The 22,444-nt window shown below is 39.3% G+C and overlaps 1 protein-coding gene across 4 annotated transcripts in view; it reads left to right on the top strand.

Annotated features, from left to right (window-relative positions):
• dok7b (docking protein 7b) overlaps positions 1 to 22,444 on the top strand; it is a 44,003-nt gene that overhangs the window by 11,263 nt on the left and 10,296 nt on the right. For 2 of the 4 annotated variants that reach the window (XM_034034385.3, XM_059033435.1), the window contains exons 5-9: positions 3,234 to 3,353; positions 14,318 to 14,425; positions 14,623 to 15,458; positions 20,654 to 20,702; positions 21,364 to 22,167. In XM_034034385.3, coding sequence (XP_033890276.2) covers positions 3,234 to 3,353; positions 14,318 to 14,425; positions 14,623 to 15,458; positions 20,654 to 20,702; positions 21,364 to 22,167 — 1,917 coding nt within the window. The remainder of the gene's footprint in view (positions 1 to 3,233; positions 3,354 to 14,317; positions 14,426 to 14,622; positions 15,459 to 20,653; positions 20,703 to 21,363; positions 22,168 to 22,444) is intronic. The other 2 variants (XM_059033440.1, XM_059033448.1) reach the window with 2 other exon arrangements.

The raw sequence follows: 22,444 nt of genomic DNA, 5'->3' as shown, positions 1-22,444 counted from the left end.
GCCAAACTAAACTCCACCATCATTTCCTTTGTCAGCCAGTCAGAATTTCGCACAGCCAGTGGCAGCCAAACATAATGTTTTTTCCAGATACGTGCTCCAAACCTACAGTTAATGGCTGCTTTGCAAAGCCATTGTATGCCTCAAATAGTGGCACTATAGCACTGTGGAACACAGACCCGGAATACCTCATGAAGCCGTCAAGCAATATATCATTATGAATATGTTATATTCATATGTTATTTGTTATTTAACTAAATATTCCTCAATAACATTAATGCCAAGCTTAATAGTTCATATTTGACTATAATAAAACTATAATAATAAAAAACATTTCACCAGGGAAAAAAAAAAAAAAAAAACCTTGAGATGCAACCTTGAGAGGCACATGGAAGCCTGTGAGTGGTTTGCTTGCAATCTGTTTGTGTCAGTATCCAAAAGAAAAATCAAATAATAATCTCTATGTGCCAACTGTTGCTAATGAGAGGGATTTCACTCTTGAGTTGGCCAGACCTCTTGCAGATAAGTCTTGTTGGTAAACAGCTGCTTGCTATTACAGCCTTTCATTCCAAGTATTCCTCAGCTTCCAGATATTTGTGAGCTGAACTCAGCTGGAAACCAAGGTTATTCATGCATGTAACAGGTGGAGTAACAAAAAGAATCAAAAGGCTGCTTATTTTCTTGTATAAATTTGGTTAACACACGAAGAGTCAACAACAGCAAGAAGTGGCATCTGTCACAGGTTACTAACAAAGTAGTAACAAAGGTATCAAAGCAAAAGAAAAGTCATTTTGGGGAAAAAAATAAAACAGCTGAAGTAAGCAACACTAGGACACTTTAACTTACATAAGTACCTTCCTGGCTTCGTTTTTTAGGGAACTACCAGATAGATACAAGCAGCTAATTTCAGTCTATGCACATTTGAAAAAGCTTGTCTTAGGTGTGAATTGAGGCACTGCTGGAGGTGCATGTTCAAGGTGCTTATTCCTGTGTCCTTGGCACACAAGTGGCTTTTGTTGCCTGTATCACACCTGACTACAGCACAGTTGTAGTTAAAAGTTTACATACCCCAATGGAAATGAATAATTTCTAGAAATTTCTCAAAAACAAATAATTTTAGAAAAAAAGTTTTGCTTTTGTGGATGAGGAAAAAAGTTACAAGAAATAGATGTCTAATTATTTATTTAAGCAATGCTAATTCAAAAGTATTCATACCCTTTGGTGCTATGATAGAATTGTCTACAAGGTGCTAGAAATTTCAATATGGTAATGCAGAACCTAATTCTAGAAAAGTCTAGAAAATGGTGGATTGTAGGTGAACATTCTTAGAGAGTATTAAAGGGTTAGGCATAGGATTGTCATTACCAATAAGTCAATATGGGGAAAAAGCAAAGAGCTATGTGAAGACCTTAGGCAGAAAATTATTAATTGTCATAAAGCTGCAGAAGGACACTAGAAGATTTCCAAGCATTTGAGTTTCCCAATTTCAGCTATTGTTTCTATTATCAAGAAGTACAAGACTTATGGTACTGTCACAACGCTCCCTCGGTCTGGAAGAAAGAAGGTTCTCTCACCAAGAACAAGTAGAAGAATTGTGAGGAAGGTTAATAACAATCCGAGATTGACTGCGTAAGATATTCAAAGTGAATTGGCTGCAAGTGGTACTGGTGTTTCCATTTTAACCATAGATTGAGTATTGCATGGTGAAGGTCTCAATGGTCGCAGGCCAAGAAAAAAGCCACTTCAGAATGGTTAAAGAATAAAATCAAGGTTCTGGAATGGCCTAGTCAAAGTCCCGATCTAAATCCGATTAAGAATCTTTGGTATGAGTTGAAGAAGGCTGTGCACAAGAGAAGTCCTCGGAATTTGAATGAACTGGAACAATTTTGCATTGAAGAATGGTCAGAAATCACTAAAGAATCATGCCAAAAGCTCATTAACAAATATCCTACTTGTTTAAAATATGTTATTATTGCTCAAGGTGCCTCAACTAGATATTAATTTAATTTTCCTTGTCAGGGTATGAATACTTTTGAATTAGCATTTTTTGCGTTTTGCAAAAGAATTGGTGAAATAAATAATTGTGGACATCTATTCCTTTGTAACTTTTTTTCCCTCATCCAATACAAAAGATTTTTCCTATAATTGTTTGTTTTCGAGAAATTTCTAGAATTTATACATTTCCATTGGGGTATGTAAACTTTTGGCTACAACTGTATCTATGTCAATATAAATATCTGTATATTTTCAATTTTGTTTTACTTATTTACATCGTTTCGGTTTTACAGTTTCTTATATAAATAATATACCTGTATATACACTGTGATCTATTCTCAAATGTTTGTTTTTAATTTTTTGCAGTTGCGCTTTATATAATATGTCTGTATAGAAACCCATTTCTGTTCAAATGTTAATTTATTTGCAATGTTTCAGTTATGCAGATGTATATATTATATGATATACCTTAATAAAACTCAGATTGTTTGTCCTTTCATTATAATATTGATGTTGTTTTTAATACCGCGGTCAGATTGGCCGCTCATGGTAGTTCTGGGTATGCGTAGGTATTAAGGGTTTATTTTAGAACAGATTCATTTGATACTAGTTCAATAGAAAAATATACTGTTGCATTAGATAATTGAAATATTGTAGTTTGTGATAGGACGAGTATTTGAACTAACACCACTTGAAATGTATTCAGTGGCAAAATTGACCATGTACATATTTGTTCATATGACAGAAATTTATAAATAACTGCATCATAAAATATACTGTGCAAAGGAAATGCATAGATCACATCTTAAATAAATAACACCCATTCTGCTGTACAGAAGAGTATATCTCTCCTTTGTTTTAATAGGTCATTTTATGGGGTGCTGGGTTCACTTTACTCCTGTACTGTTGAATTATACTTTTGTTTTCCAGTTAATTAAAAATGTAAGATTATTCAAATATTCCTTTACATTTTATGTAAAATCACTGCTAATTGTTTGAAAGCATTACTTTGCAATATAAAATGCATTTGACAGACCCCCTCCTCAGAAAAAATATACTTACATCTATCAAAGAACATATTGGGAGGAAAACATCTTTCACCATCATGTAGATGGCCCCAGCATGCTCTGCTTGCCTGACTAATACACTGCGAGTTTATTGGTGTGTTATAAAAATGTTTTCTTCTGAAATGCATTTCTCATATGACAAAATAAGACGCCGTATTTCTGTTTTTGTTGCAGGGGCCGGTGTTTTCTTTCTCGCCTGCGCCGAAGGGGAGCAGATCAGCTTTCTGTTTGACTGTATCGTTCGAGGCATCTCCCCAACCAGAGGCCCCTTTGGACTACGGCCAGTCCTGCCAGGTTAATATAGGAAGTATAGAGTAACAGCGCAAGGCAGAAAGTTGCCATGTCTAGCACTTACTGTTCTGAGCAGAATTCCAGCCTGCCGGCTCGAGGAGCAGAGGAAAGTGCAAAGTGTTTTTCATTCTGGGACCTCACTCAGACTCTTTCTCAGTTAAATTAATGCAGTTTTCCATTCATAAATCTTGTGCCAGTCCATTCCAGATCCACATTGTTTATCTGTGGTGCTGCCTGCCTCGTTAATAAACTGCCCTCTCGCCCTCAAACAAGTCTTATGGGGCCATTTTATCTTTCTGTAAACACACACTAGCTAAAAAAAAGATGAGTGAAAAAAGCCCAGGCATTTTACTTCTGTGTATTGCCAAGACACCAGGGAACACATTTACAAGCACGTTAATAAAGCAGTGCGGGTTGATGGCAGTCATCGACTGTATTTCTTTGTTATTAATATTAGTAATCTATTTATGTTTTCTTGAAAACCTTTTTTTTTTTTTCATGGTAGTTGTTCACTAAAGAAATAGTGCGCTCATAAAAAATAAAAAAAAGTAATATATATTTTTGATTTTGCATAAGTAATTTGAGTATCTAATCCCTGTACTGATGCCTGGGATTAGGTGTAAACCTGTTTTAATCCTATGGCAACATACAATGCTTCATTCCATTTCCAAATTTAATTGGCTCTTTTTTGTTGACGTATATGTGTGGGTACAGTCATTAAATAGATTGTATAACACAAAGAGAAACGACAAGCTAGCGAGCCTTTTTTCTTTTCTTTTTTTTATAGTCGGTAGCAATGGTTCCTAGAAGTGTTGAGACAAATGTCCCAGTTCAGCAGTAATTATCTACGCTCTCCTGCTAACAGTGGCTTCATTCCAAGAAACCCTACCACCACCCAGTACAAAAAATCAAGCAAACATTCAGCTCATGTGTGTCTTCATGAGGAGCACATGAAGAGTCTGTTACCCTTGGCAGTAGGCATTACATGCTAGGTCATTGACGTTATCTTCTGCATGGAATGCTTAACTGTTCCCAAGGTGTGGGTGTCATGGTCTTTTTAATGACTGTATTGAGTAATGTTAATAATAGAATGCCCTTAAACTTTTTTTCATCTCCCCAATCAAAACTATTTCAGATTGTTCTTATATAGTAAAGGACTATTTGGCACCAATATCTTGTGATTCTTTAATGTATCAGCCATGGCTTTGCATAAGGATTCCAGAGGTGTATCACATGACTAGCATCTGCTGCGTTAGAATCCATGTATATAATCTTTGACCAGACTTTAAAATAGTGTCAATTCATAAAAAAAACATGGTTTGCAAATTTGTCTGTGCACATGAATACATTTTTTGTAGATCTGATGTAAAAGGAAAGATGAATAGCTAATTATACCCCAAGAAACATATATGGCCATTCATAAATCATTCATTACTCCATTTTTAAACTGAGACATTCATGGCAATAAAAGGGCTATAATTAACAGACGGTGAGCCACATTTTAGTTGACACTATGCATAGTGAACAAGATTGCTTGTTGTTTCGAGGTATGTTATCCAAACTGGTGGAAGGGGTGCTGCATAGATTTATTTGATCACACATCCCAAAGAGACTCGCTGAAGTGAAATTCAATTTGACACTAAAAATAATAATAATAATAATAATAATAATAATAATAATGAAGAAGAAGTTGAAGTTGCACCAAGTAGTTTCTGCCAGTATGTGAAACCAAATCCTGGAAGCCATAAATTCAAGTCGAAACGCAAACCTGACACTTAAGACGCAGCATGACTTACTTATGTAAGTAGATGAATGAACAGCTCAGTAGCATCACTATGAACTGAAACTGGGCTACATAAAAAAAAAAAAAAAACATGGATTGAATGGAAAGCCTCTGCTTTACTTAATCTCAGGAGAAAAGGCTGGTGCATATGTCTTTAAGGCTCCAATGAAAGGCATGTGATGACTTAGAAAAAGATTTAACATTATAACATGTATAGCAATATAGGAAGTTTCAAAGAGCCCCCTGCAGCTTCTAAAAAAAGTTGGAAAACGGATAATGAATATTAGTAAAAAATAAATCATACAGCCTGTGATCTTAACAGACATTCAGAAGATTAAAGCTGTTGTGTCCAATGTCAGGTTCAATTGTGCACTAAAATAGAAATCCTTGGTGTCTGTTTCCAACATTCTTTTGTGGTTTTGTGTGCAGATTACTTTATCAGGAAGCTCTGTTGACAGTCCAGTTTCTTTGTATTCCCCAAAGGTAGTTCCATTTCAAGTACAAAATGTAACCATTACCTAATGGGATATATCTCTTATAGCCCAAATTACCTGAGCACATATCGGAGCCCCATATGCTTCGGACATTGTCTCCAACCCCAGGAGATAAATATGAGTGACGCATAAGGCTCAGCCCCAGCCTCTCTCATTTCATATTTTAAAATAATTGTGCTTATTTTCAGAGTATAATTCTTCTTAGCCTTAGGTTCTGATTAAGTCCCCTCCGTGGCCTTGTGTGCCTGCACGAAGCCGGAGGCTCTCCCCGCCTCTTCCCTGGGATTCAGTCCCTTGTTGTGGCTAAGTTTTGCTCTCTCCCTTGTTGCTCGGCTCTTTGTGAGTTGATATAAGTTCTTGCAGCCTGAGGGATTTGCTGCCACAGGTCTAGGATCAGTCTATCAGACCCACCTGGATTATTGCCGATCATTAAGGATACAATTTTGTAACGGAGGCCACTGAGGTCACAGAAATTGTGAAAATCGTGAATTTGGACAAAAGTCTGTGAAATCTTGGAAATGGATGTAAAAACACATTTGGTTAGGCACTTCCTTTATTTCCTTAAATGCAGTATGTCATGCACTGAAAATTCAAATATGCGAGTAACTGTAAATTGTTTGGTTGTGTGTGGTAATGCGATTTTTATTTTGTAGCTGAATGAGCATTAAATGAACATTACATGTTACTGTAAACTCTCGGTTGTGATCTTCACATACATACAGCACTTTAATTTATTTTTTTAAACAAAGTGGGCTTGCATTGTCAAAAAATGTAATATTAACATTTTATTTGTTGAAACTTTTTTTCATACAATGTAATGTACCCAAGTAGTCTGAAAATGAATACTCTCTAAGACTAAACATTGCTAAACAAAATACTTCAGACTGCCGTTGAACATTTTTTTTATTTCCTGCAAACTGTAGATAAAATGAAAGGTTTATCTGTTTTGTAGTCTTTTTTCTTATCTTTGTGATGCCCTGCTTCTTGGATATGGTGCCTGCCTGTGTCAATTGACTTTTCAATTCCTGTTGTGTGTGTTTTTTTTATTTTATTTTTTTATGTTTTTATTTTTAAAGGGGAAGTGCTCTGTAGGCTACTCAGAAACAACCAATTAAAATGTCACATTCTTGTTATTGAAGAATATGTATATACCATTTCATTTTGAACACGGTAATAAAAACAGTTATTTGACCGTGCCAAAATCTTTAGTGATCCTGCACTACTGACACCTGGATGATTTCCACCGTCAGGTTACTCTCAGCAGTTTTGATTCAGCCCCCCTCCTTGTCAGGGCGTGATCGTAACATCAGCGTGATTGATTACCTGGACGACTGGCTGATATCACCAGCACAGGACATTGTTGCACACGGGGCTGGTCACCTCCAATGGTTAGGCATCATGGTGAACCAGTTGACGTTGATAGAATCTAGAGGCTAACTGTTTACTTGGAGCTGTTGAATCTAGAGGCTAACTGTTTGCTTGGAGCTGATGATAGAATCTAGAGGCTAACTGTTTGCTTGGAGCTGATGATAGAATCTAGAGGCTAACTGTTTGCTTGGAGCTGATGATAGAATCTAGAGGCTAACTGTTTGCTTGGAGCTGTTTCTCCCTAATGCAGTGGTGAGGGTACTGACCTTCCAGAGACTTCTGGGCCTGATGGCAACAGCATCCGAGATCCTTCCCTTAATGCTTTTACACATGCGTCCTTTGCAAGCCTGGTTCAACCACAGGGTCCAGCACCCTGTCTTAGAATGCCACCACTTACTCGCAGTGTCTCGTCACTGTATGGAGGCTCTCTCGTTGTGGAAGCAAGCAGCTTGGGCACAGCTCTGGGCTCTGTCACAAGGGGAGAGGTGGTGACTACAGATGCTTCCAACCTAGGTTGGGGCGCTGTTTGGAATGGCTTGGGGGTACAGGGAGTGTGGAACCCCCATGGGAGGGTCTCCACATACTGTATTCCTTCGAATTTGACGCGTTTTTTTAACCATTTTTTTCTTCTCAAAAATAGTGTCTTAAATTCGAGTACAGTATGGTGATGCATATATTAAAATCACCAACAAAAGACGTGACTATCCGAGTACGCAAACAGCAATGTGACTGACTGCTGAGAAAAGACAACAAAGGCGTCTGCCCGAATACACAAGCAGCAACGTAACACTGCTGAGAAAAAACAAACCACGTTTCCTGAGGAATTCCAAGAGAAACAATTTCAGCATTTCTAACAAACAGTACCAGCTTGGACAGATCGGAAATGCTGATCAGACCCCCATATTTTTCGACATGCCAAGCAATACCACAGTTCAATGCTGTTGTGGTTGCTGGGTTACATGTTGCCTGATGCCGTGGAGTGTTGTCGTGCTTGCTGTTGCCAGAATGTGTGATGCTGTAAGTGAGTGAGTGTCATGTGTACAACAGAGACGCCATCTTAAGTATTATACAGTGTGCAGCACGATAAACAAGCTCTGTGGTTAATCTACAACAACACTGTTTTGTGTCAGTTTTGTACAATACAACAGCGTAATTGAAATTGCATTTTTGTAAATGCATATTTATTTGTTTTATTTTTTCCTCAAATTGAGGGTAGTAAATTTGGGTGAATGGTGACTTCACCCATCTGGGAGAGGTATGGGTGCACAGAGATAGATCTTTTGGTCTGGCCCCTGAATGGAGACATTTGAGCAATCTTGGGTTATCTGACAAAGTCATTGAGACTTCAGAATGCCAGAACAGCATCTACACGCTCCTAGTATGGTTACAAATGGGGTGTGTTCCTGACGTGGTGTCAGTCGCGTGGACTGGACCCCACGACTTGCCCCATGGTAGATATACTGAGATTTTTGCAGGACCTTTTTGATGAAGGGAAATCTCTTTCCACGCTTAAGGTCTACCTGGCAGCTATCTTAGCTTGCCATATTAAAATTGACTCAGTCTCCCCAGGACCACACTTCGTGGCGGGACAGTTTTTGAAGGGTGCTCGGAGGTTAAGGCCCCCTGGTGGCTTAATGTAGTGCCTTTTGAGCCCCTACATTCAGCAGAGCTGAAATTCCTGTCATTAAAGACAGCTTTCCTGCTTGCTATTACCTCCGCTAAGCTGGTAGGTGAAATGCAAGCATTCTCAATTGTGAAAGCATGTTTGTTTTTTTGCAGAGGCCAGAACTAAGGTTACTCTCTGCACTAATCCCTAAAAGCTTTTCTGCTTTTCATATCAACCAGTCAGTGGAATTGGTGGCCTTCCATCCATCTCCATTCCAGTGTGACAGGGAGAGAAAGTTCCATACTCTCTGTCCAGTTAGGGCACTGGCGTATTATGTTGACCGCACCCAGAGTTGGCGGGAAATCCAAGCAATTGTTTATTTGCTTCGGGTCTAAGCTCCATGGACAAGCCCTGTCTAAACAGCGGCTGTCAAGGTGGATTGCAGACATGGTTAGGATTGCATATGATGTAGCCAACCTGCCTCTACCAGAAAAGGTCACTGATAATTCCACAAGAGGCCTTGCAACCTCCTGGGCGTTATTCCAGGTTGCATCTGTCGCAGACATTTGCAAAGCTGCAGTGTGGGCCACGCCTCATACTTTTACCAGGTTATACCGACCTGAATGTTGTAGATCAGCAGAATAACGTTAGGTTATTATCATAACCCTGGTTCCCTGAAATACAAATGTAACCATACCCACTTTAAGGTGACTGCGTTCACTCCAACGCAGCAGACCTGAAGAGAAAGTAGTGCTGAGCCTTATTCGTCACTCGTATTTATCTCCTGGGGGCGGAGACAACGTCTGACGCATACGGGGCTCTTACAGGAGCAGCTTTGTTATAAGTGCTCAAGTAATTCGGGCTATATCCCATTAGGTACTGGTTACATTTCTATTTCAGGGAACCAGGGTGTCATCAGGTGGTGTAGTGAATAAAAGGAATGTCCAGGCAGTATTTCTCCCAATAATAACCTGTGCATTTAATTAAAACACAAAACAATCCGCCCCTTTACCAGCAATGGTATTGGGGGGTACACGACGGCCTTGTAAACCCAAAAACAAAACCAAGATAATGGACTTTGTCCGTCCCGTGTCCTCCGTGCATGGAAGTGTGCGTTCTTGGGTCCTGGGAATCATGGTGCCAGTGAATGTGATGCTGTGCAGGGAAGTGCTCTTGTGACTGTTTGTTTTTTCTGTGGTAACAGCTCTGCGGTGCTCACTCCTCCTCGGCAACAAAAAACAAACCGAAAAACAATAATAAACAGTAAAGGCTCCGGCCATCTGTTCGTACACGTTGACGCAAGGCGGCATGCTGATGTAGCTGCTTCCCCTTTGTACCCACAAAGCCCTCCCTGCAATCAACCTGTCGCCATGGTTTTTCCAATAGAGAGCCATCCCGCAGCTGATTCCGGGTACGTGCAACTACGCGCTCCCCCTAATATAATCATCTTCCGGTCAAGGGGGTCCATCAGCAGTGTGGAGTAATGGTTAGGGCTCTGCACTCTTGACCGGAGGGTCGTGGGTTCAATCCCAGCTGGGGGACACTGCTGCTGTACCCTTGAGCAAAGTACTTTACCTAGATTGCTCCAGTAAAAACCCAACTGTATAAATGGATAATTGTATGTAAAAAAAAAAAAAAAAAAAAAAGTAGTGTTATCTGTATAATGTGAAATAATGTATAATGTGATATCTTGTAACAAATGTAAGTCGCCCTGGATAAGGGCTTCTGCTAATAAATAAATAAATAAATAAATAAATAAATAAATAATAATAATAATAATAATCTAGGAGGCAGCATACCACCATCCATACACAGCGCCCTTTCTGGTCGGGAGGGAGATTTACAACATTGATCCTTTCTCTCTTTATCACACAGGGTTATGATAATAACCTAACGTTCTAACTAGGGATGCACCGAATCCAAGTTTTTGGGATACGGCTGAATACCAAATCCATCTCAAAAGATTTGGCTGAATACCGAACCGAATACTGAATCTACAAAAACTGTCAAGAAAAGTGAAGGAAACTTGAAAGAAAAACTGACTGGCAGCTACTAACAAGGGACATGCACAATCTATATTTTTTAGCCTTTTAGTTAATAGTATTTATTTTATTACCGAATGGAAATATATCCCTGAATAAGATTTTAGTTTGAAACATACACAATTTACCGCTAGACCCCCCCCCCCCCTCCCCCCCCCCAACACAAATGTCAAAATACAGAACCGTTTACCTTTACAGGAAAGGAGAGCTGCATCTTTGCCATAACCTTCTATTTTCTTTTATGATGTTTCAACCCGTGTCAACTGATCTGAGAGCTATGAGGAAAAAATTACCGTGAGTGACCTGAATCTCCCTGCAAAATAAAACCCACATTGATTTAAATGCACCGTGTGTGTAACACATATCAGAAATAGTTTTATATTATTTTAATAAAACACAGCAGTTCCCAAATGGTTCAACTTGTATTGGTACATTACAAAAATGTAAAACGTAATTTACAACGTCTTGCACATGTGACAGTTGTAAAGTTACAAAAAATATATATTTCTGTGCACCAAGTTTTTTTTAATCTCAGTATGATCTCTAGAACACGTTTCACAAACAAAGCACAAAAGTCTACAACAATTTGCCACTACTATATATTACAGGTTTACTGCATAACTTCACTCCATGAAAAGTGTGATGTGTTGGGGGGCTCCTGAGTGGCGCATCCAGTAAAGGCGCTCCACGTGAGTACAGGATGCGCTCTATAGCCAGCAAGTCGCGAGTTCGAATCCAGGCTATTCCTTTGCCGATCGAGGACGGGAGCTTCCAAGGGGCGGCGCACAATTGGCCGAGCGTCGCCTGGGGGGAGGGAGGGTTAGGTCGGTCAGGGTGTCCTCGGCTCACCACGCGCCTGCGACCCCTGTAGTCTGGCCGGGCGCCTGCAGGCTTGCCTGTAAGCTGCCCGAGAGCTGCGTTGTCCTCCGACGCTGTAGCTCTTGGGTGGCTGCATGGTGAGTCTGCAGTGTGAAAAAAAGCGGTCGGCTTGACGGCACACGCTTCGGAGGACAGCGTGTGTTCATCTTCGCCCTCCCGAGTCAGCGCAGGGGTGGTAGCGGTGAGCCGACCGTAATAAATAATTGGCCATTCCAAATTGGGAGAAATTTACTGGATGCGCCACTCAGGAGCCCCCCAACACATCACACTTTTCATGGAGTGAAGTTATGCAGTAAACCTGTAATATATAGTAGTGGCAAATTGTTGTAGACTTTTGTGTGATGTGTTGCATACGAGGGTGGGGGGGTGTATGTTTACATTCAGCAGCTGCGTGACGTGTTTAGTGTGTGTGCCACCAGTAATTTAGGGAGTTGAGAGCTGCGACAGACTTCATCAAACGTGTTCTTGTTCTTGAATACCTGTTACTAAATGCAACAGTTACGTTCAATACTGGATTTGTGTATTTTATTTAAAGAACTGCACACATTGGAGGGATGTATTGAAATGAATGTGTATTTGGGCGGATGTAGGATTCGGATTCGGTTCACCGAATCCTAAGTATTCGTCTGAATCAGAACCCTGCTCAAAAAGTAGGTATTCGGGCCGAATCCTGGATTCGGTGCATCCCTAGTTCTAACCACTGAGAACCTGCTGCTTTGTTAATGAATAGTTGCATGCAGCTCTCACAAAACTCTTACTGCATTCAGGAAACACCTAAGGAGCTGTTATTAACAAGAATTATAAATAATTCAACTATGATTATTATTTCCATTACACGAGAGTAGATGTTAAAACTTCATGCTGATTTGAACTCGGCTCTCGCCAAGATAAGCACCGACTAAGATGTAGCTTTACAGTAAACTAATGTGATCCATCTGTGTCTCCATCCATTTGCGTTTCCTTCCATATGATGATGTAGATATCCTTCTTTCTGGTGTTGATGGCTCCAGGGATCAGCTTATTTTGCCTCCCTGGCACATCAGCACACACAACGGCTGCGATGCTGGCTCCAGGGATCAACCACAGTGCAGTCTCCCCAGCGCATCAGCATGACAACTGTCTGGATTGAGCTAAGTAGGGTACATCTCTGGGGTCTTCAAGTGGGCACCTTCCATCCTCGGTGTTTCGTCGACTAGCCCATGACACCTCAAGAGGGCTCGACGGTGATTCTGGCGTCCCAGCATCACCCCCCTCCGTCCCCAACTCAACTCATCCCAGCTTACTTACCCGTACATCAGCGTTTCTTTCTTTCTATTGTGCTTGAGATCCCCAGCCAGAATCTTTCCGTCTCAACCACAACCAGTTGCTGCTATACTAGACCCTATACCTTTAAGTTATGGAAATTATTACAATTATAAATCTGTTTTCCCATTGTGTTGCGATTTATTCTTTTGATAAAAAACCATGAGAAAATGCTTGGATCAGGGCTTGATTAGTTAGTTCAAACATATTGTATATTTGTATGTGGAAATATTTTTAAAACCTTGATTGGACAACTTGGCACTAGCAAATGCTAGCAAAGTGAGGCAATGTTTATTTTTTAAATTTTGAAATCAGATTGACAAATACAAGATGTTTGCTGACAGCTGTCTTTTTTTTTTACATACCCCTGATCAGATGGTTCAGATTATGGCCTATTATTAAACTGTCACTTAAAACAAGCTTATAGATCATGGTACTGTACCCTGTTAACAGTGTACAGTAATTGCTCTAAAAGATTTTGTGTAATTTCATAAGGGATGATAAGACTTGAAATGTGCCCTGATTTTACGCCTGGCACTATGCCCTACAGTTTACGCTATCTTTCTGGTGTATGTTCAAGATTAAAGTCACATTTTAATTTGGTAAATTAAGTGTACATCATTAGGCAGTCAGGATGATTTTAATAAGCCATTCAAGTTTCTCCATCATTCCACATCTCTAAGTCATCAAATGTAAAAATTACCGTTCTAATTTGCTGAGGTAAACTTTTATAAAGGAAACATATATTTGTGTGGTAATATATTCTGACCCATATTATTTAATATATTCTATGTTCCTTACCTTCTAGTTTTGTTTGTGTAAACTGCGGCACGCTGCTGTCTGCATTCATATTTGTGTCTGCGCAGGTTATGCTGCTATGCTTGGAGAGAAATTTGTTCAGGCATCCCCATTTTTTTTTTTCTTACTGACAAGATGAAATTCGAAAGGTCCAGGTCTTTCAGGTAGCTGGTGAAATTATCTGGTTTCTTCCACTGAACACAAATACAACATTATGCTCTTTACAGTGCTTGTTGTTAGTGAGAAATATGGCGTCTGTTGTTGACAGTAAGCCGAGCGGTGCAGGCAGTGATGATGAAGGTATTAGCATGTACATACGTGTGAACGTGACTGATACCAGGATATTTTTTTTTTTAGTTTAGGGGTTTGTTGCCATGGTATATATACATACACAATATAATTTATTTTTTATTTTCAGGCTTTTAAAGAAAGAATATACAATTCACATTTTTTTACTTCGTAAATAAGAGAATGTATTACCTTTGGGATATCCTTCAAACAATTCTCTCATAGAAACAGCAGAAATTTAATAAGGCTTTTCCTTGCCAATTGGTTCAAGGGTGTCCCTTTTGTTCCTTTTTTTGTATATTTGCTACATATCACATATTAAAGGGAACAGGCTTACTATATATCTTGAATTCAGTATACGTTACACTTTGCTTTGGAATTGAATTTTTATAAATCTTTGGCTTTAGATCCTAACGCAAACCCTGCAGACATGGAGGACAGAGTCACCCATGAAGCACTGGAGCTGGAGAAGCGCCTTAGCCTTCTGTCTCACTCGAGTCGGCAGAGTAGCACAGGTAGGCAATACCGACCAAATACATACTGCACCAGTTCTCAAAGTGACAGGCAATTTCATTAAAAAAAAACTACAATTGTTTGTAGCTAATGTTAAACTTTGGTGTTTGGGAATTTTCTAATTGTGAAATGTAAGGGACAGACAGGTAATGTATACAGTTACTTGCTTCTGTTAACACACTTGTGATTTTGTTTTTAGCATCTACTTCAAGTTATGGTGCATCTGTAGCACTGGGAGACGACAGAAGCCTGTCCAGCTCCTCATCCGACACCAGTCACTCGGACGTGAGCATTGGAAGCCGATTGACAATGTGGCCGGAACCTTCCCTGGGAGGTACCTCCATGGAGAGTCATGGACTTGCAGCAGTGAAAAGTATGCATCCCGGGGAGGAAAAAATGTACGTTGAGGTCATGCGTGGCTCTAGGCCGCCCTCTAAGCCTCCCCGGCCCAGAAAACTGCAAGAAATCGGCCGCCAGAGTTCTTCAGACAGTGGGATTGCCACTGGAAGTCACTCCTCTTACTCTGGTAGCTTCTCTTCCTATGCCGGCAGTCTGGATATCTGCCAGGGCGATGAGTTTGGATCCTTGCTTAGCCTGCCGCTGAACTTTGCTTCAGATCAGAACTTGTGCACTTGCCAGCCCGGCGAGCATCCGAGGGCTGTGGGCTCCGAGTATCAGATTCCCAGCTCTCTGAGGCATCTGTATGACACACCTAGGAGTTTATTACAGGCAGCTGTTGCCAGGGAAGCGCAATGCAAGAGTTGGGATTCCACACTAGTAAAGGACCAGGGCACCTCGACTCTACTTCAAAGTGTTACAGACACCTACGAAAGCACCAGAGACTCAGATGAGACGGATGTGGATTACGTTCCAAGGTGGTCAGTTGCAAAGCAACAAGGAGAGTTGCTTGAATCCAAAAGCAGCGAGGTGGCGCCATCTGCTGGTGCCTCTACAGACCCTTCTGAAATATACAGCCCCCACCTGGGAGTTACAAGAGCTCTGTTTACTGCGTGTCCAGTCTGTGGAGGACTAAAGGTACAGTTATTATGCGGTTATTTATTTATTTATTTATTTATTTATTTATATTAGTGCTGGGACAAATATCCAAATATTCAAACAAATATTTTTTGACATGTATTCGGACACAAAAATCAGATGTTAGTATTTGCTACAAATGACAAAAATACCTTGCACTTATTTACCGCCTCACAATTTGCGTGACAGTTTAAAAAAATGGCAAATGAAAATCCAGCTCAGTGTGATGTGTGAGATTTTATATATATATATATATATATATATATATATATATATATATATATATATATAGCTCTGGAAAAAATTAAGAGACCACTGCAAAATTATCAGTTTCTCTGGTTTTACTATTTATAGGTATGTGTTTGGGTAAAATGAACATTTTTGTTTTATTCTATAAACTACTGACAACATTTCTCCCAAATTCCAAATAAAAATATTGTCATTTAGAGCATTTATTTGCAGAAAATGACAACTGGTCAAAATAACAAAAAAGATGCAGTGTTGTCAGACCTCGAATAATGCAAAGAAAATAAGTTCATATTCATTTTTAAACAACACAATACTAATGTTTTAACTTAGGAAGAGTTCAGAAATCAATATTTGGTGGAATAACCCTGATTTTCAAGCACAGCTTTCATGCATCTTGGCATGCTCTCCACCAGTCTTTCACATTGATGTTGGGTGACTTTATGCCACTCCTGGCGCAAAAATTCAAGCAGCTCGGCTTTGTTTGATGGCTTGTGACCATCCATCTTCCTCTTGATCACATTCCAAAGGTTTTCAATGGGGTTCAGGTCTGGAGATTGGGCTGGCCATGACAGGGTCTTGATCTGGTGGTCCTCCATCCACACCTTGATTGACCTGGCTGTGTGGCATGGAGCATTGTCCTGCTGGAAAAACCAATCCTCAGAGTTGGGGAACATTGTCAGAGCAGAAGGAAGCAAGTTTTCTTCCAGGACAACCTTGTAGTTGGCTTGATTCATGCGTCCTTCACAAAGACAAATCTGCACGATTCCAGCCTTGCTAAAGCACCCCCAGATGAGTCCAATTTTCAGCTTTGCCCAACACCTGGTCGTCTAATGGTTAGATGGAGACCTGGAGAGGCCTACAAGCCACAGTGTCTCGCACCCACTGTGAAATGTGGTGGAGGATCGGTGATGATCTGGGGGTGCTTCAGCAAGGCTGGAATCGGGCAGCTTTGGCATGAATCAAGCCAAGTAAGTTATTTTTCAAAATTATGACTACAAAAAAAAGAGCAAATAGCTAGTTACCATGATCCAAGTAACGTCTTCCTTGTTTTAGCAGTATGAATAATAGATGAAATACAATCTTGAGGTGCATTAATTTATCTATCCTTTTTATTTATTTTTTTTATAATAGATTATCACTACCTTGCGTACTTCTCCTATTTAACTAGTGAAACACAAAATGTTATATATACGCCCCGAAGAGGCCCTGATGAAGGGGGAACTTTTTTTTTTTTTTAATATATATATATATATATATATATATATATATATATATATATATATATATATATATATATATATATATATATATATATATATATATATATACACAGACGTGCTCAAATTTGTTGGTACCCTTACAGCTCATTGAAATAATGCTTCATTCCTCCTGAAAAGTGATGAAATTAAAAGCTATTTTATCATGTATACTTGCATGCCTTTGGTATGTCATAGAATAGAGCAAAGAAGCTGTGAAAAGAGATGAATTATTGCTTATTCTACAAAGATATTCTAAAATGGCCTGGACACATTTGTTAGTACCCCTTAGAAAAGTTAATAAATAATTGGATTATAGAGATATTTCAAACTAATTAGTTTCCTTAATTAGTATCACACGTCTCCAATCTTGTAATCAGTCATTCAGCCTATTTAAATGGAGAAAAGTAGTCACTGTGCTGTTTGGTATCATTGTGTGCACCACACTGAACATGGACCAGAGAAAGCAAAGGAGAGAGTTGTCTGAGGAGATCAGAAAGAAAATAATAGACGAGCATGGTAAAGGTAAAGGCTACAAGACCATCTCCAAGCAGCTTGATGTTCCTGTGACAACAGTTGCAAATATTATTAAGAAGTTTAAGGTCCATGGAACTGTAGCCAACCTCCCTGGGCGCGGCCGCAAGAGGAAAATCAACCCCAGAGTGAACAGAAGGATAGTGCGAATGGTAGAAAAAGAACCAAGGATAACTGCCAAAGAGATACAAGCTGAACTCCAAGGTGAAGGTACGTCAGTTTCTGATCGCACCATCCGTCACTTTTTGAGCGAAAGTGGGCTCCATGGAAGAAGACCCAGGAGGACTCCACTTTTGAAAGAAAAACATAAAAAAGCCAGACTGGAATTTGCTAAAATGCATATTGACAAGCCGCAATCCTTCTGGGAGAATGTCCTTTGGACAGATGAGTCAAAACTGGAGCTTTTTGGCAAGTCACATCAGCTCTATGTTCACAGACGAAAAAATGAAGCTTTCAAAGAAAAGAACACCATACCTACAATGAAACATGGAGGAGGCTCGGTTATGTTTTGGGGCTGCTTTGCTGCGCCTGGCACAGGGTGCCTTGAATCTGTGCAGGGCACAATGAAATCTCAAGACTATCAAGGCATTCTGGAGCGAAACGTACTGCCCAGTGTCAGAAAGCTCTGTCTCAGTCGCAGGTCATGGGTCCTCCAACAGGATAATGACCCAAAACACACAGCTAAAAGCACCCAAGAATGGATAAGAACAAAACATTGGACTATTCTGAAGTGGCCTTCTATGAGTCCTGATCTGAATCCTATCGAACATCTATGGAAAGAGCTGAAACTTGCAGTCTGGAGAAGGCACCCATCAAACCTGAGACAGCTGGAGCAGTTTGCTCAGGAAGAGTGGGCCAAACTACCTGTTAACAGGTGCAGAAGTCTCATTGAGAGCTACAGAAAACGTTTGATTGCAGCGATTGCCTCTAAAAGTTGTGCAACAAAATATTAGGTTAGCGGTCCCATCATTTTTGTCCATGCCATTTTCATTTGTTTTCTTATTTACAATATTATGTTGAATAAAAAATCAAAAGCAAAGTCTGATTTCTATTAAATATGGAATAAACAATGGCGGATGCCAATTACTTTTGTCAGTTTCACGTTATTTCAGAGAAAATTGTGCATTCTTCGTTTTTTGTGGAGGGGTACCAACAAATTTGAGCACGTCTGTATATATAGTAACCGGCCGCACTCACGGTCGTTCGTTTGCCCCTATAATACACAGACCCAGGACACAGGAAATGGAATTTATGTGCTGACTCGCTAATTTTAATAACAAAAACAAAACGAAAATGAAAATAAACTCCTAGCTCTTATGAGCCCTAACTAAACATGAGCAGGAACCTACTCTAAATAACCCGGACAGCTACGCTGTTTACCGGCTGAAAACAAAACACACAGTTTTCTTTACATTACACCAAAGGAACACACAGTACCTTTCCGTGACGACTCGGCAGCAGGGTACACCTCCTGTTTCCTTCTACTCAGCCGTCTTAAATACCCTGCACCTGGTTCTAATTTAAAATTACTTCCAGGTGCAGGGGATAAGTAACAATAAAATAAATTAAACAATTAAACAAACCGTGCATACGCACATGCTTTAAACACATTTTCCTTGAGAATGTTTTCTTAAAAGAAATCAAATTATTAAGGAGATGTGTAATGAAAATCATAAAAATTTTATATTTAATACCTTTTTTTGTTTGTTTTTGTTGCCGGGATTACTTTAGCAATCATTCTCCACTTAAGGTTTGAAAACCAGTACTTAAAACGTAGTTCCCTTTTCACTCTCAGCGTTTCCTGTGAGAGTTTTAAGCCTATTTGCATTTTCATTTTGCTGCAAATTGCTTCATCTTCTGATACCCCCAAGACATGCAACCCTGGACACTTCAATCCTTCTTTCCATTAAGTTTGTGTAGAATGATGCCATGTCCGAGGTTAACTGCAGCAAACAAAAACTTGATTGAAAGTCCAATTTGCTTTTCGATGGAGATGATACAGCTCACTGCTTCAAGTCAAGATAGTGAAGTATTTGGAATTCTAATTATTTACCACAAATTAGTCAAAAACTCCCAGGGCATTTACACTATTAGAGTTACCTTTCGGGTAGCTGTTTCTGTATACATACAGTATATCAATATACTTGAAAGAGAGAAGTTGACCCGTAAGAAATGCTGGCCTTTCTCCTTTGCTGCTTTAATCAAAAGAAAGCTTCCAGAATGTCAAACAACATCAAATAATCATTCACAGTCTTTAGGCTGTAGTTGTATTAGTTCAGTAGGATAATAGTCAATTCATTCTATGCTTTACACTAAAAAATTCATCAACCACATTTTGACCTCTCTGTAACTTTTAACACCTTTACCTGATCAGTCAAAAAATGTAAATTTGAGCTTGTTTGCCTGAAACAACCCCAAGAACCAAGTTTGGTGTAAATGGGAGACGGGAGGGTGTAACCTGCTGGGTGATGAGCCAGGTACTCGCTTTAGAATCTGTGAAGCAACACAAGAAACAGAGAAGATTGTGTAGGAGGACCATAAAGACATCATGAAAAACATAGATGTGCAGCAGTTTAAATTGCATCCTTTCTACAGACCACTACAGAGCATGATCTTGTCAAAAAAGACAACTTGCTGGTTTTGTTTGTCTTCAGTATGCCTCTTGTTTACATTAGTCAGGGTTTAGTGGTTTTCTTCAGGCAGGACATTACTGCAGAAGCTGTAAACACTAACCTGCAGTCAGATTTTATACTGTGTGTCCACAGTTATTTATATTTATTCTGTAGTGAACATGTTCTTAACTGCCTAACAAAGATGTACTTACTGCTTTTGAAATGAGCTTAGAATAGGCTTTTTGCTTAAGGCAGCGTGACCAGTGACACTAGTAACTAACAACTTGTTTTTATGTTCGAAATAGGAAATGGTATATTCCAGAAATATTTTTTCAGTGCATTATGATTGTTTTGTATTTGAAAGTTTATTTTAACAAATAACAATATATAAAACTGTGCTTCTACACTATTTCAATTCACTGTTGTGATTGCAAGCAATATTAAAGCAGTTACACATAATAATACACAACAAAGATTTTTATTGCATGATACTTTGTAAGAAAAAATGAGTCATACTGAATGTGATGTTTTCTCTCTTATCAAGGGAACAACACTGCCTTATCCAGGAGTCTTACCCATACCAGCTGTACCAGGTAAGTGTGTGTTTACAATAAGAACTTCCCAATAAAACGTTGGACCGACCTGCATGCTCTGGTTCCCTATATAGACATTTGTCCACTTTGCACATTGCAGTGAAACCTGACATATTTTATATGGTTTTCATTAATTCATTTCATAGGCTTTAAACTCTATTTTGTATTCTGTGGTTTATATACAGTATGTGCTCTGCATACACAAACCACTTTTTTACAATTTTTTATTTTATTTTGCAAATGAGGTTTGCTAAGAAACTTTTTACTGGCAGGCAAGAGTAACCTCTACACTTAAAAGGTATGGTCTTGATAAATATACACAGAGAGTGGTAACTATTATCTATCTGTAGAAAAAAGAGTGTGGCAAAATTCCAACTTTTGTTATTTTTAAACCTTATAGACGGTTGCAATGAAGCACTGTGAGATGTGATATAACAGTACCAATCTGAGGATTACCTACAGTATCTCCTTTTTTATTTAGCATATTTAAAAACCCTACACAGATTCTAGATACCTCATTTTGATAAGAGTTTCTTTAAGACAAATGGAGGCATGTTCATGCTTATCTTGAATGACGTTTCAACATAAAAGCAATTGTATTATCAGAGAGTGCATAAAGATTCCAGAGGTTTAAAAATGTGGCTGTTTGTATATCATAAAGCAGGATCTAAACGTGACATATCAGATAAAAACTGTGGCAAGACTTTGCACCGGTCTGTGGAGCGTGCCAGTGCCCAGGAGAATGAAAAAAGCAGCAACGACAATGGAGAAAGCACAGGTGGACCCGAAAGAACTAGTGAAGACGGCATTTATGAAGTCGTTTGGGAAGCCAAAAGCTCACACAAGATGGATCCAGAAAGTGACAGAGCCACGGAACAGAACACTACATGCAAGGGCTATGTAGATACAGGAACAACTCCTGACAGGTTCAAAAATGTCTTGAACAAAAACCAGCAGAGAGATTGTAACCATTTCAGTATCTTCCCAGGTATGTGCAGCAATTATTGCACAATTGGCACCCCTGTTAACTCAAATCCAAACACTGGACAGAACCTGTATGAACCCATGGCATCGGCCCGAAGATATGTACTCTTATCCAAAACAGACATTACAAAAACTAACACACCCTTAACGTATTCAAAAAAGGAACAGTGGCCAGATATGCACAATGATATTGAAAATGAGAGTGACTCCTTTACTGAAGAGGCCAGTGAAGTAGATTTAGATGCACCTGAAGTAAATTCATCATCAGCCACCCCTAGACAAAATGCTGCAAGTTTACAGAAGCCACTTCACATTCTGAAAATAATGGACCCTACAGATTCACTATTAGGTGAGAAAGATCCAAATGCAATGCTGGTTACCAAAGTACTAATGAATTCATCTGGAACACATCCGTATTTACATCCTCCTGAATGTGACGACCCAAAGCAGGAGGTCAGTAATGACATAGAGACTGAAGTAGGTAAGAACTATCTCCCTAAATGCCTTAACTGGCTTTCTACTTATGTGTCCCTCGACTTTCTGCCCTTCTCAGACTAATACATCCTGCCTGCGTATATTCTACTACCCACAACTCTTTCTTTTGGTTTTCTGAGATTCTTCTCAATGTCAATGTCCACCTCTTTGAACTCTCCCTGCTTTAATAAAAACAACTGACCTTTCCTACTCCTATGTGTATCATCTTTATTTCTCCTGTTTTTCTCCTATAGTGTTATATCTCATATGTGTTTTATAGTATA

This window comes from Acipenser ruthenus, chromosome 1, assembly GCF_902713425.1.
Source record: "Acipenser ruthenus chromosome 1, fAciRut3.2 maternal haplotype, whole genome shotgun sequence".
Classification (NCBI taxonomy): Eukaryota; Metazoa; Chordata; class Actinopteri; order Acipenseriformes; family Acipenseridae; genus Acipenser; species Acipenser ruthenus.
This window is presented reverse-complemented; position numbering and strand designations above follow the sequence as displayed.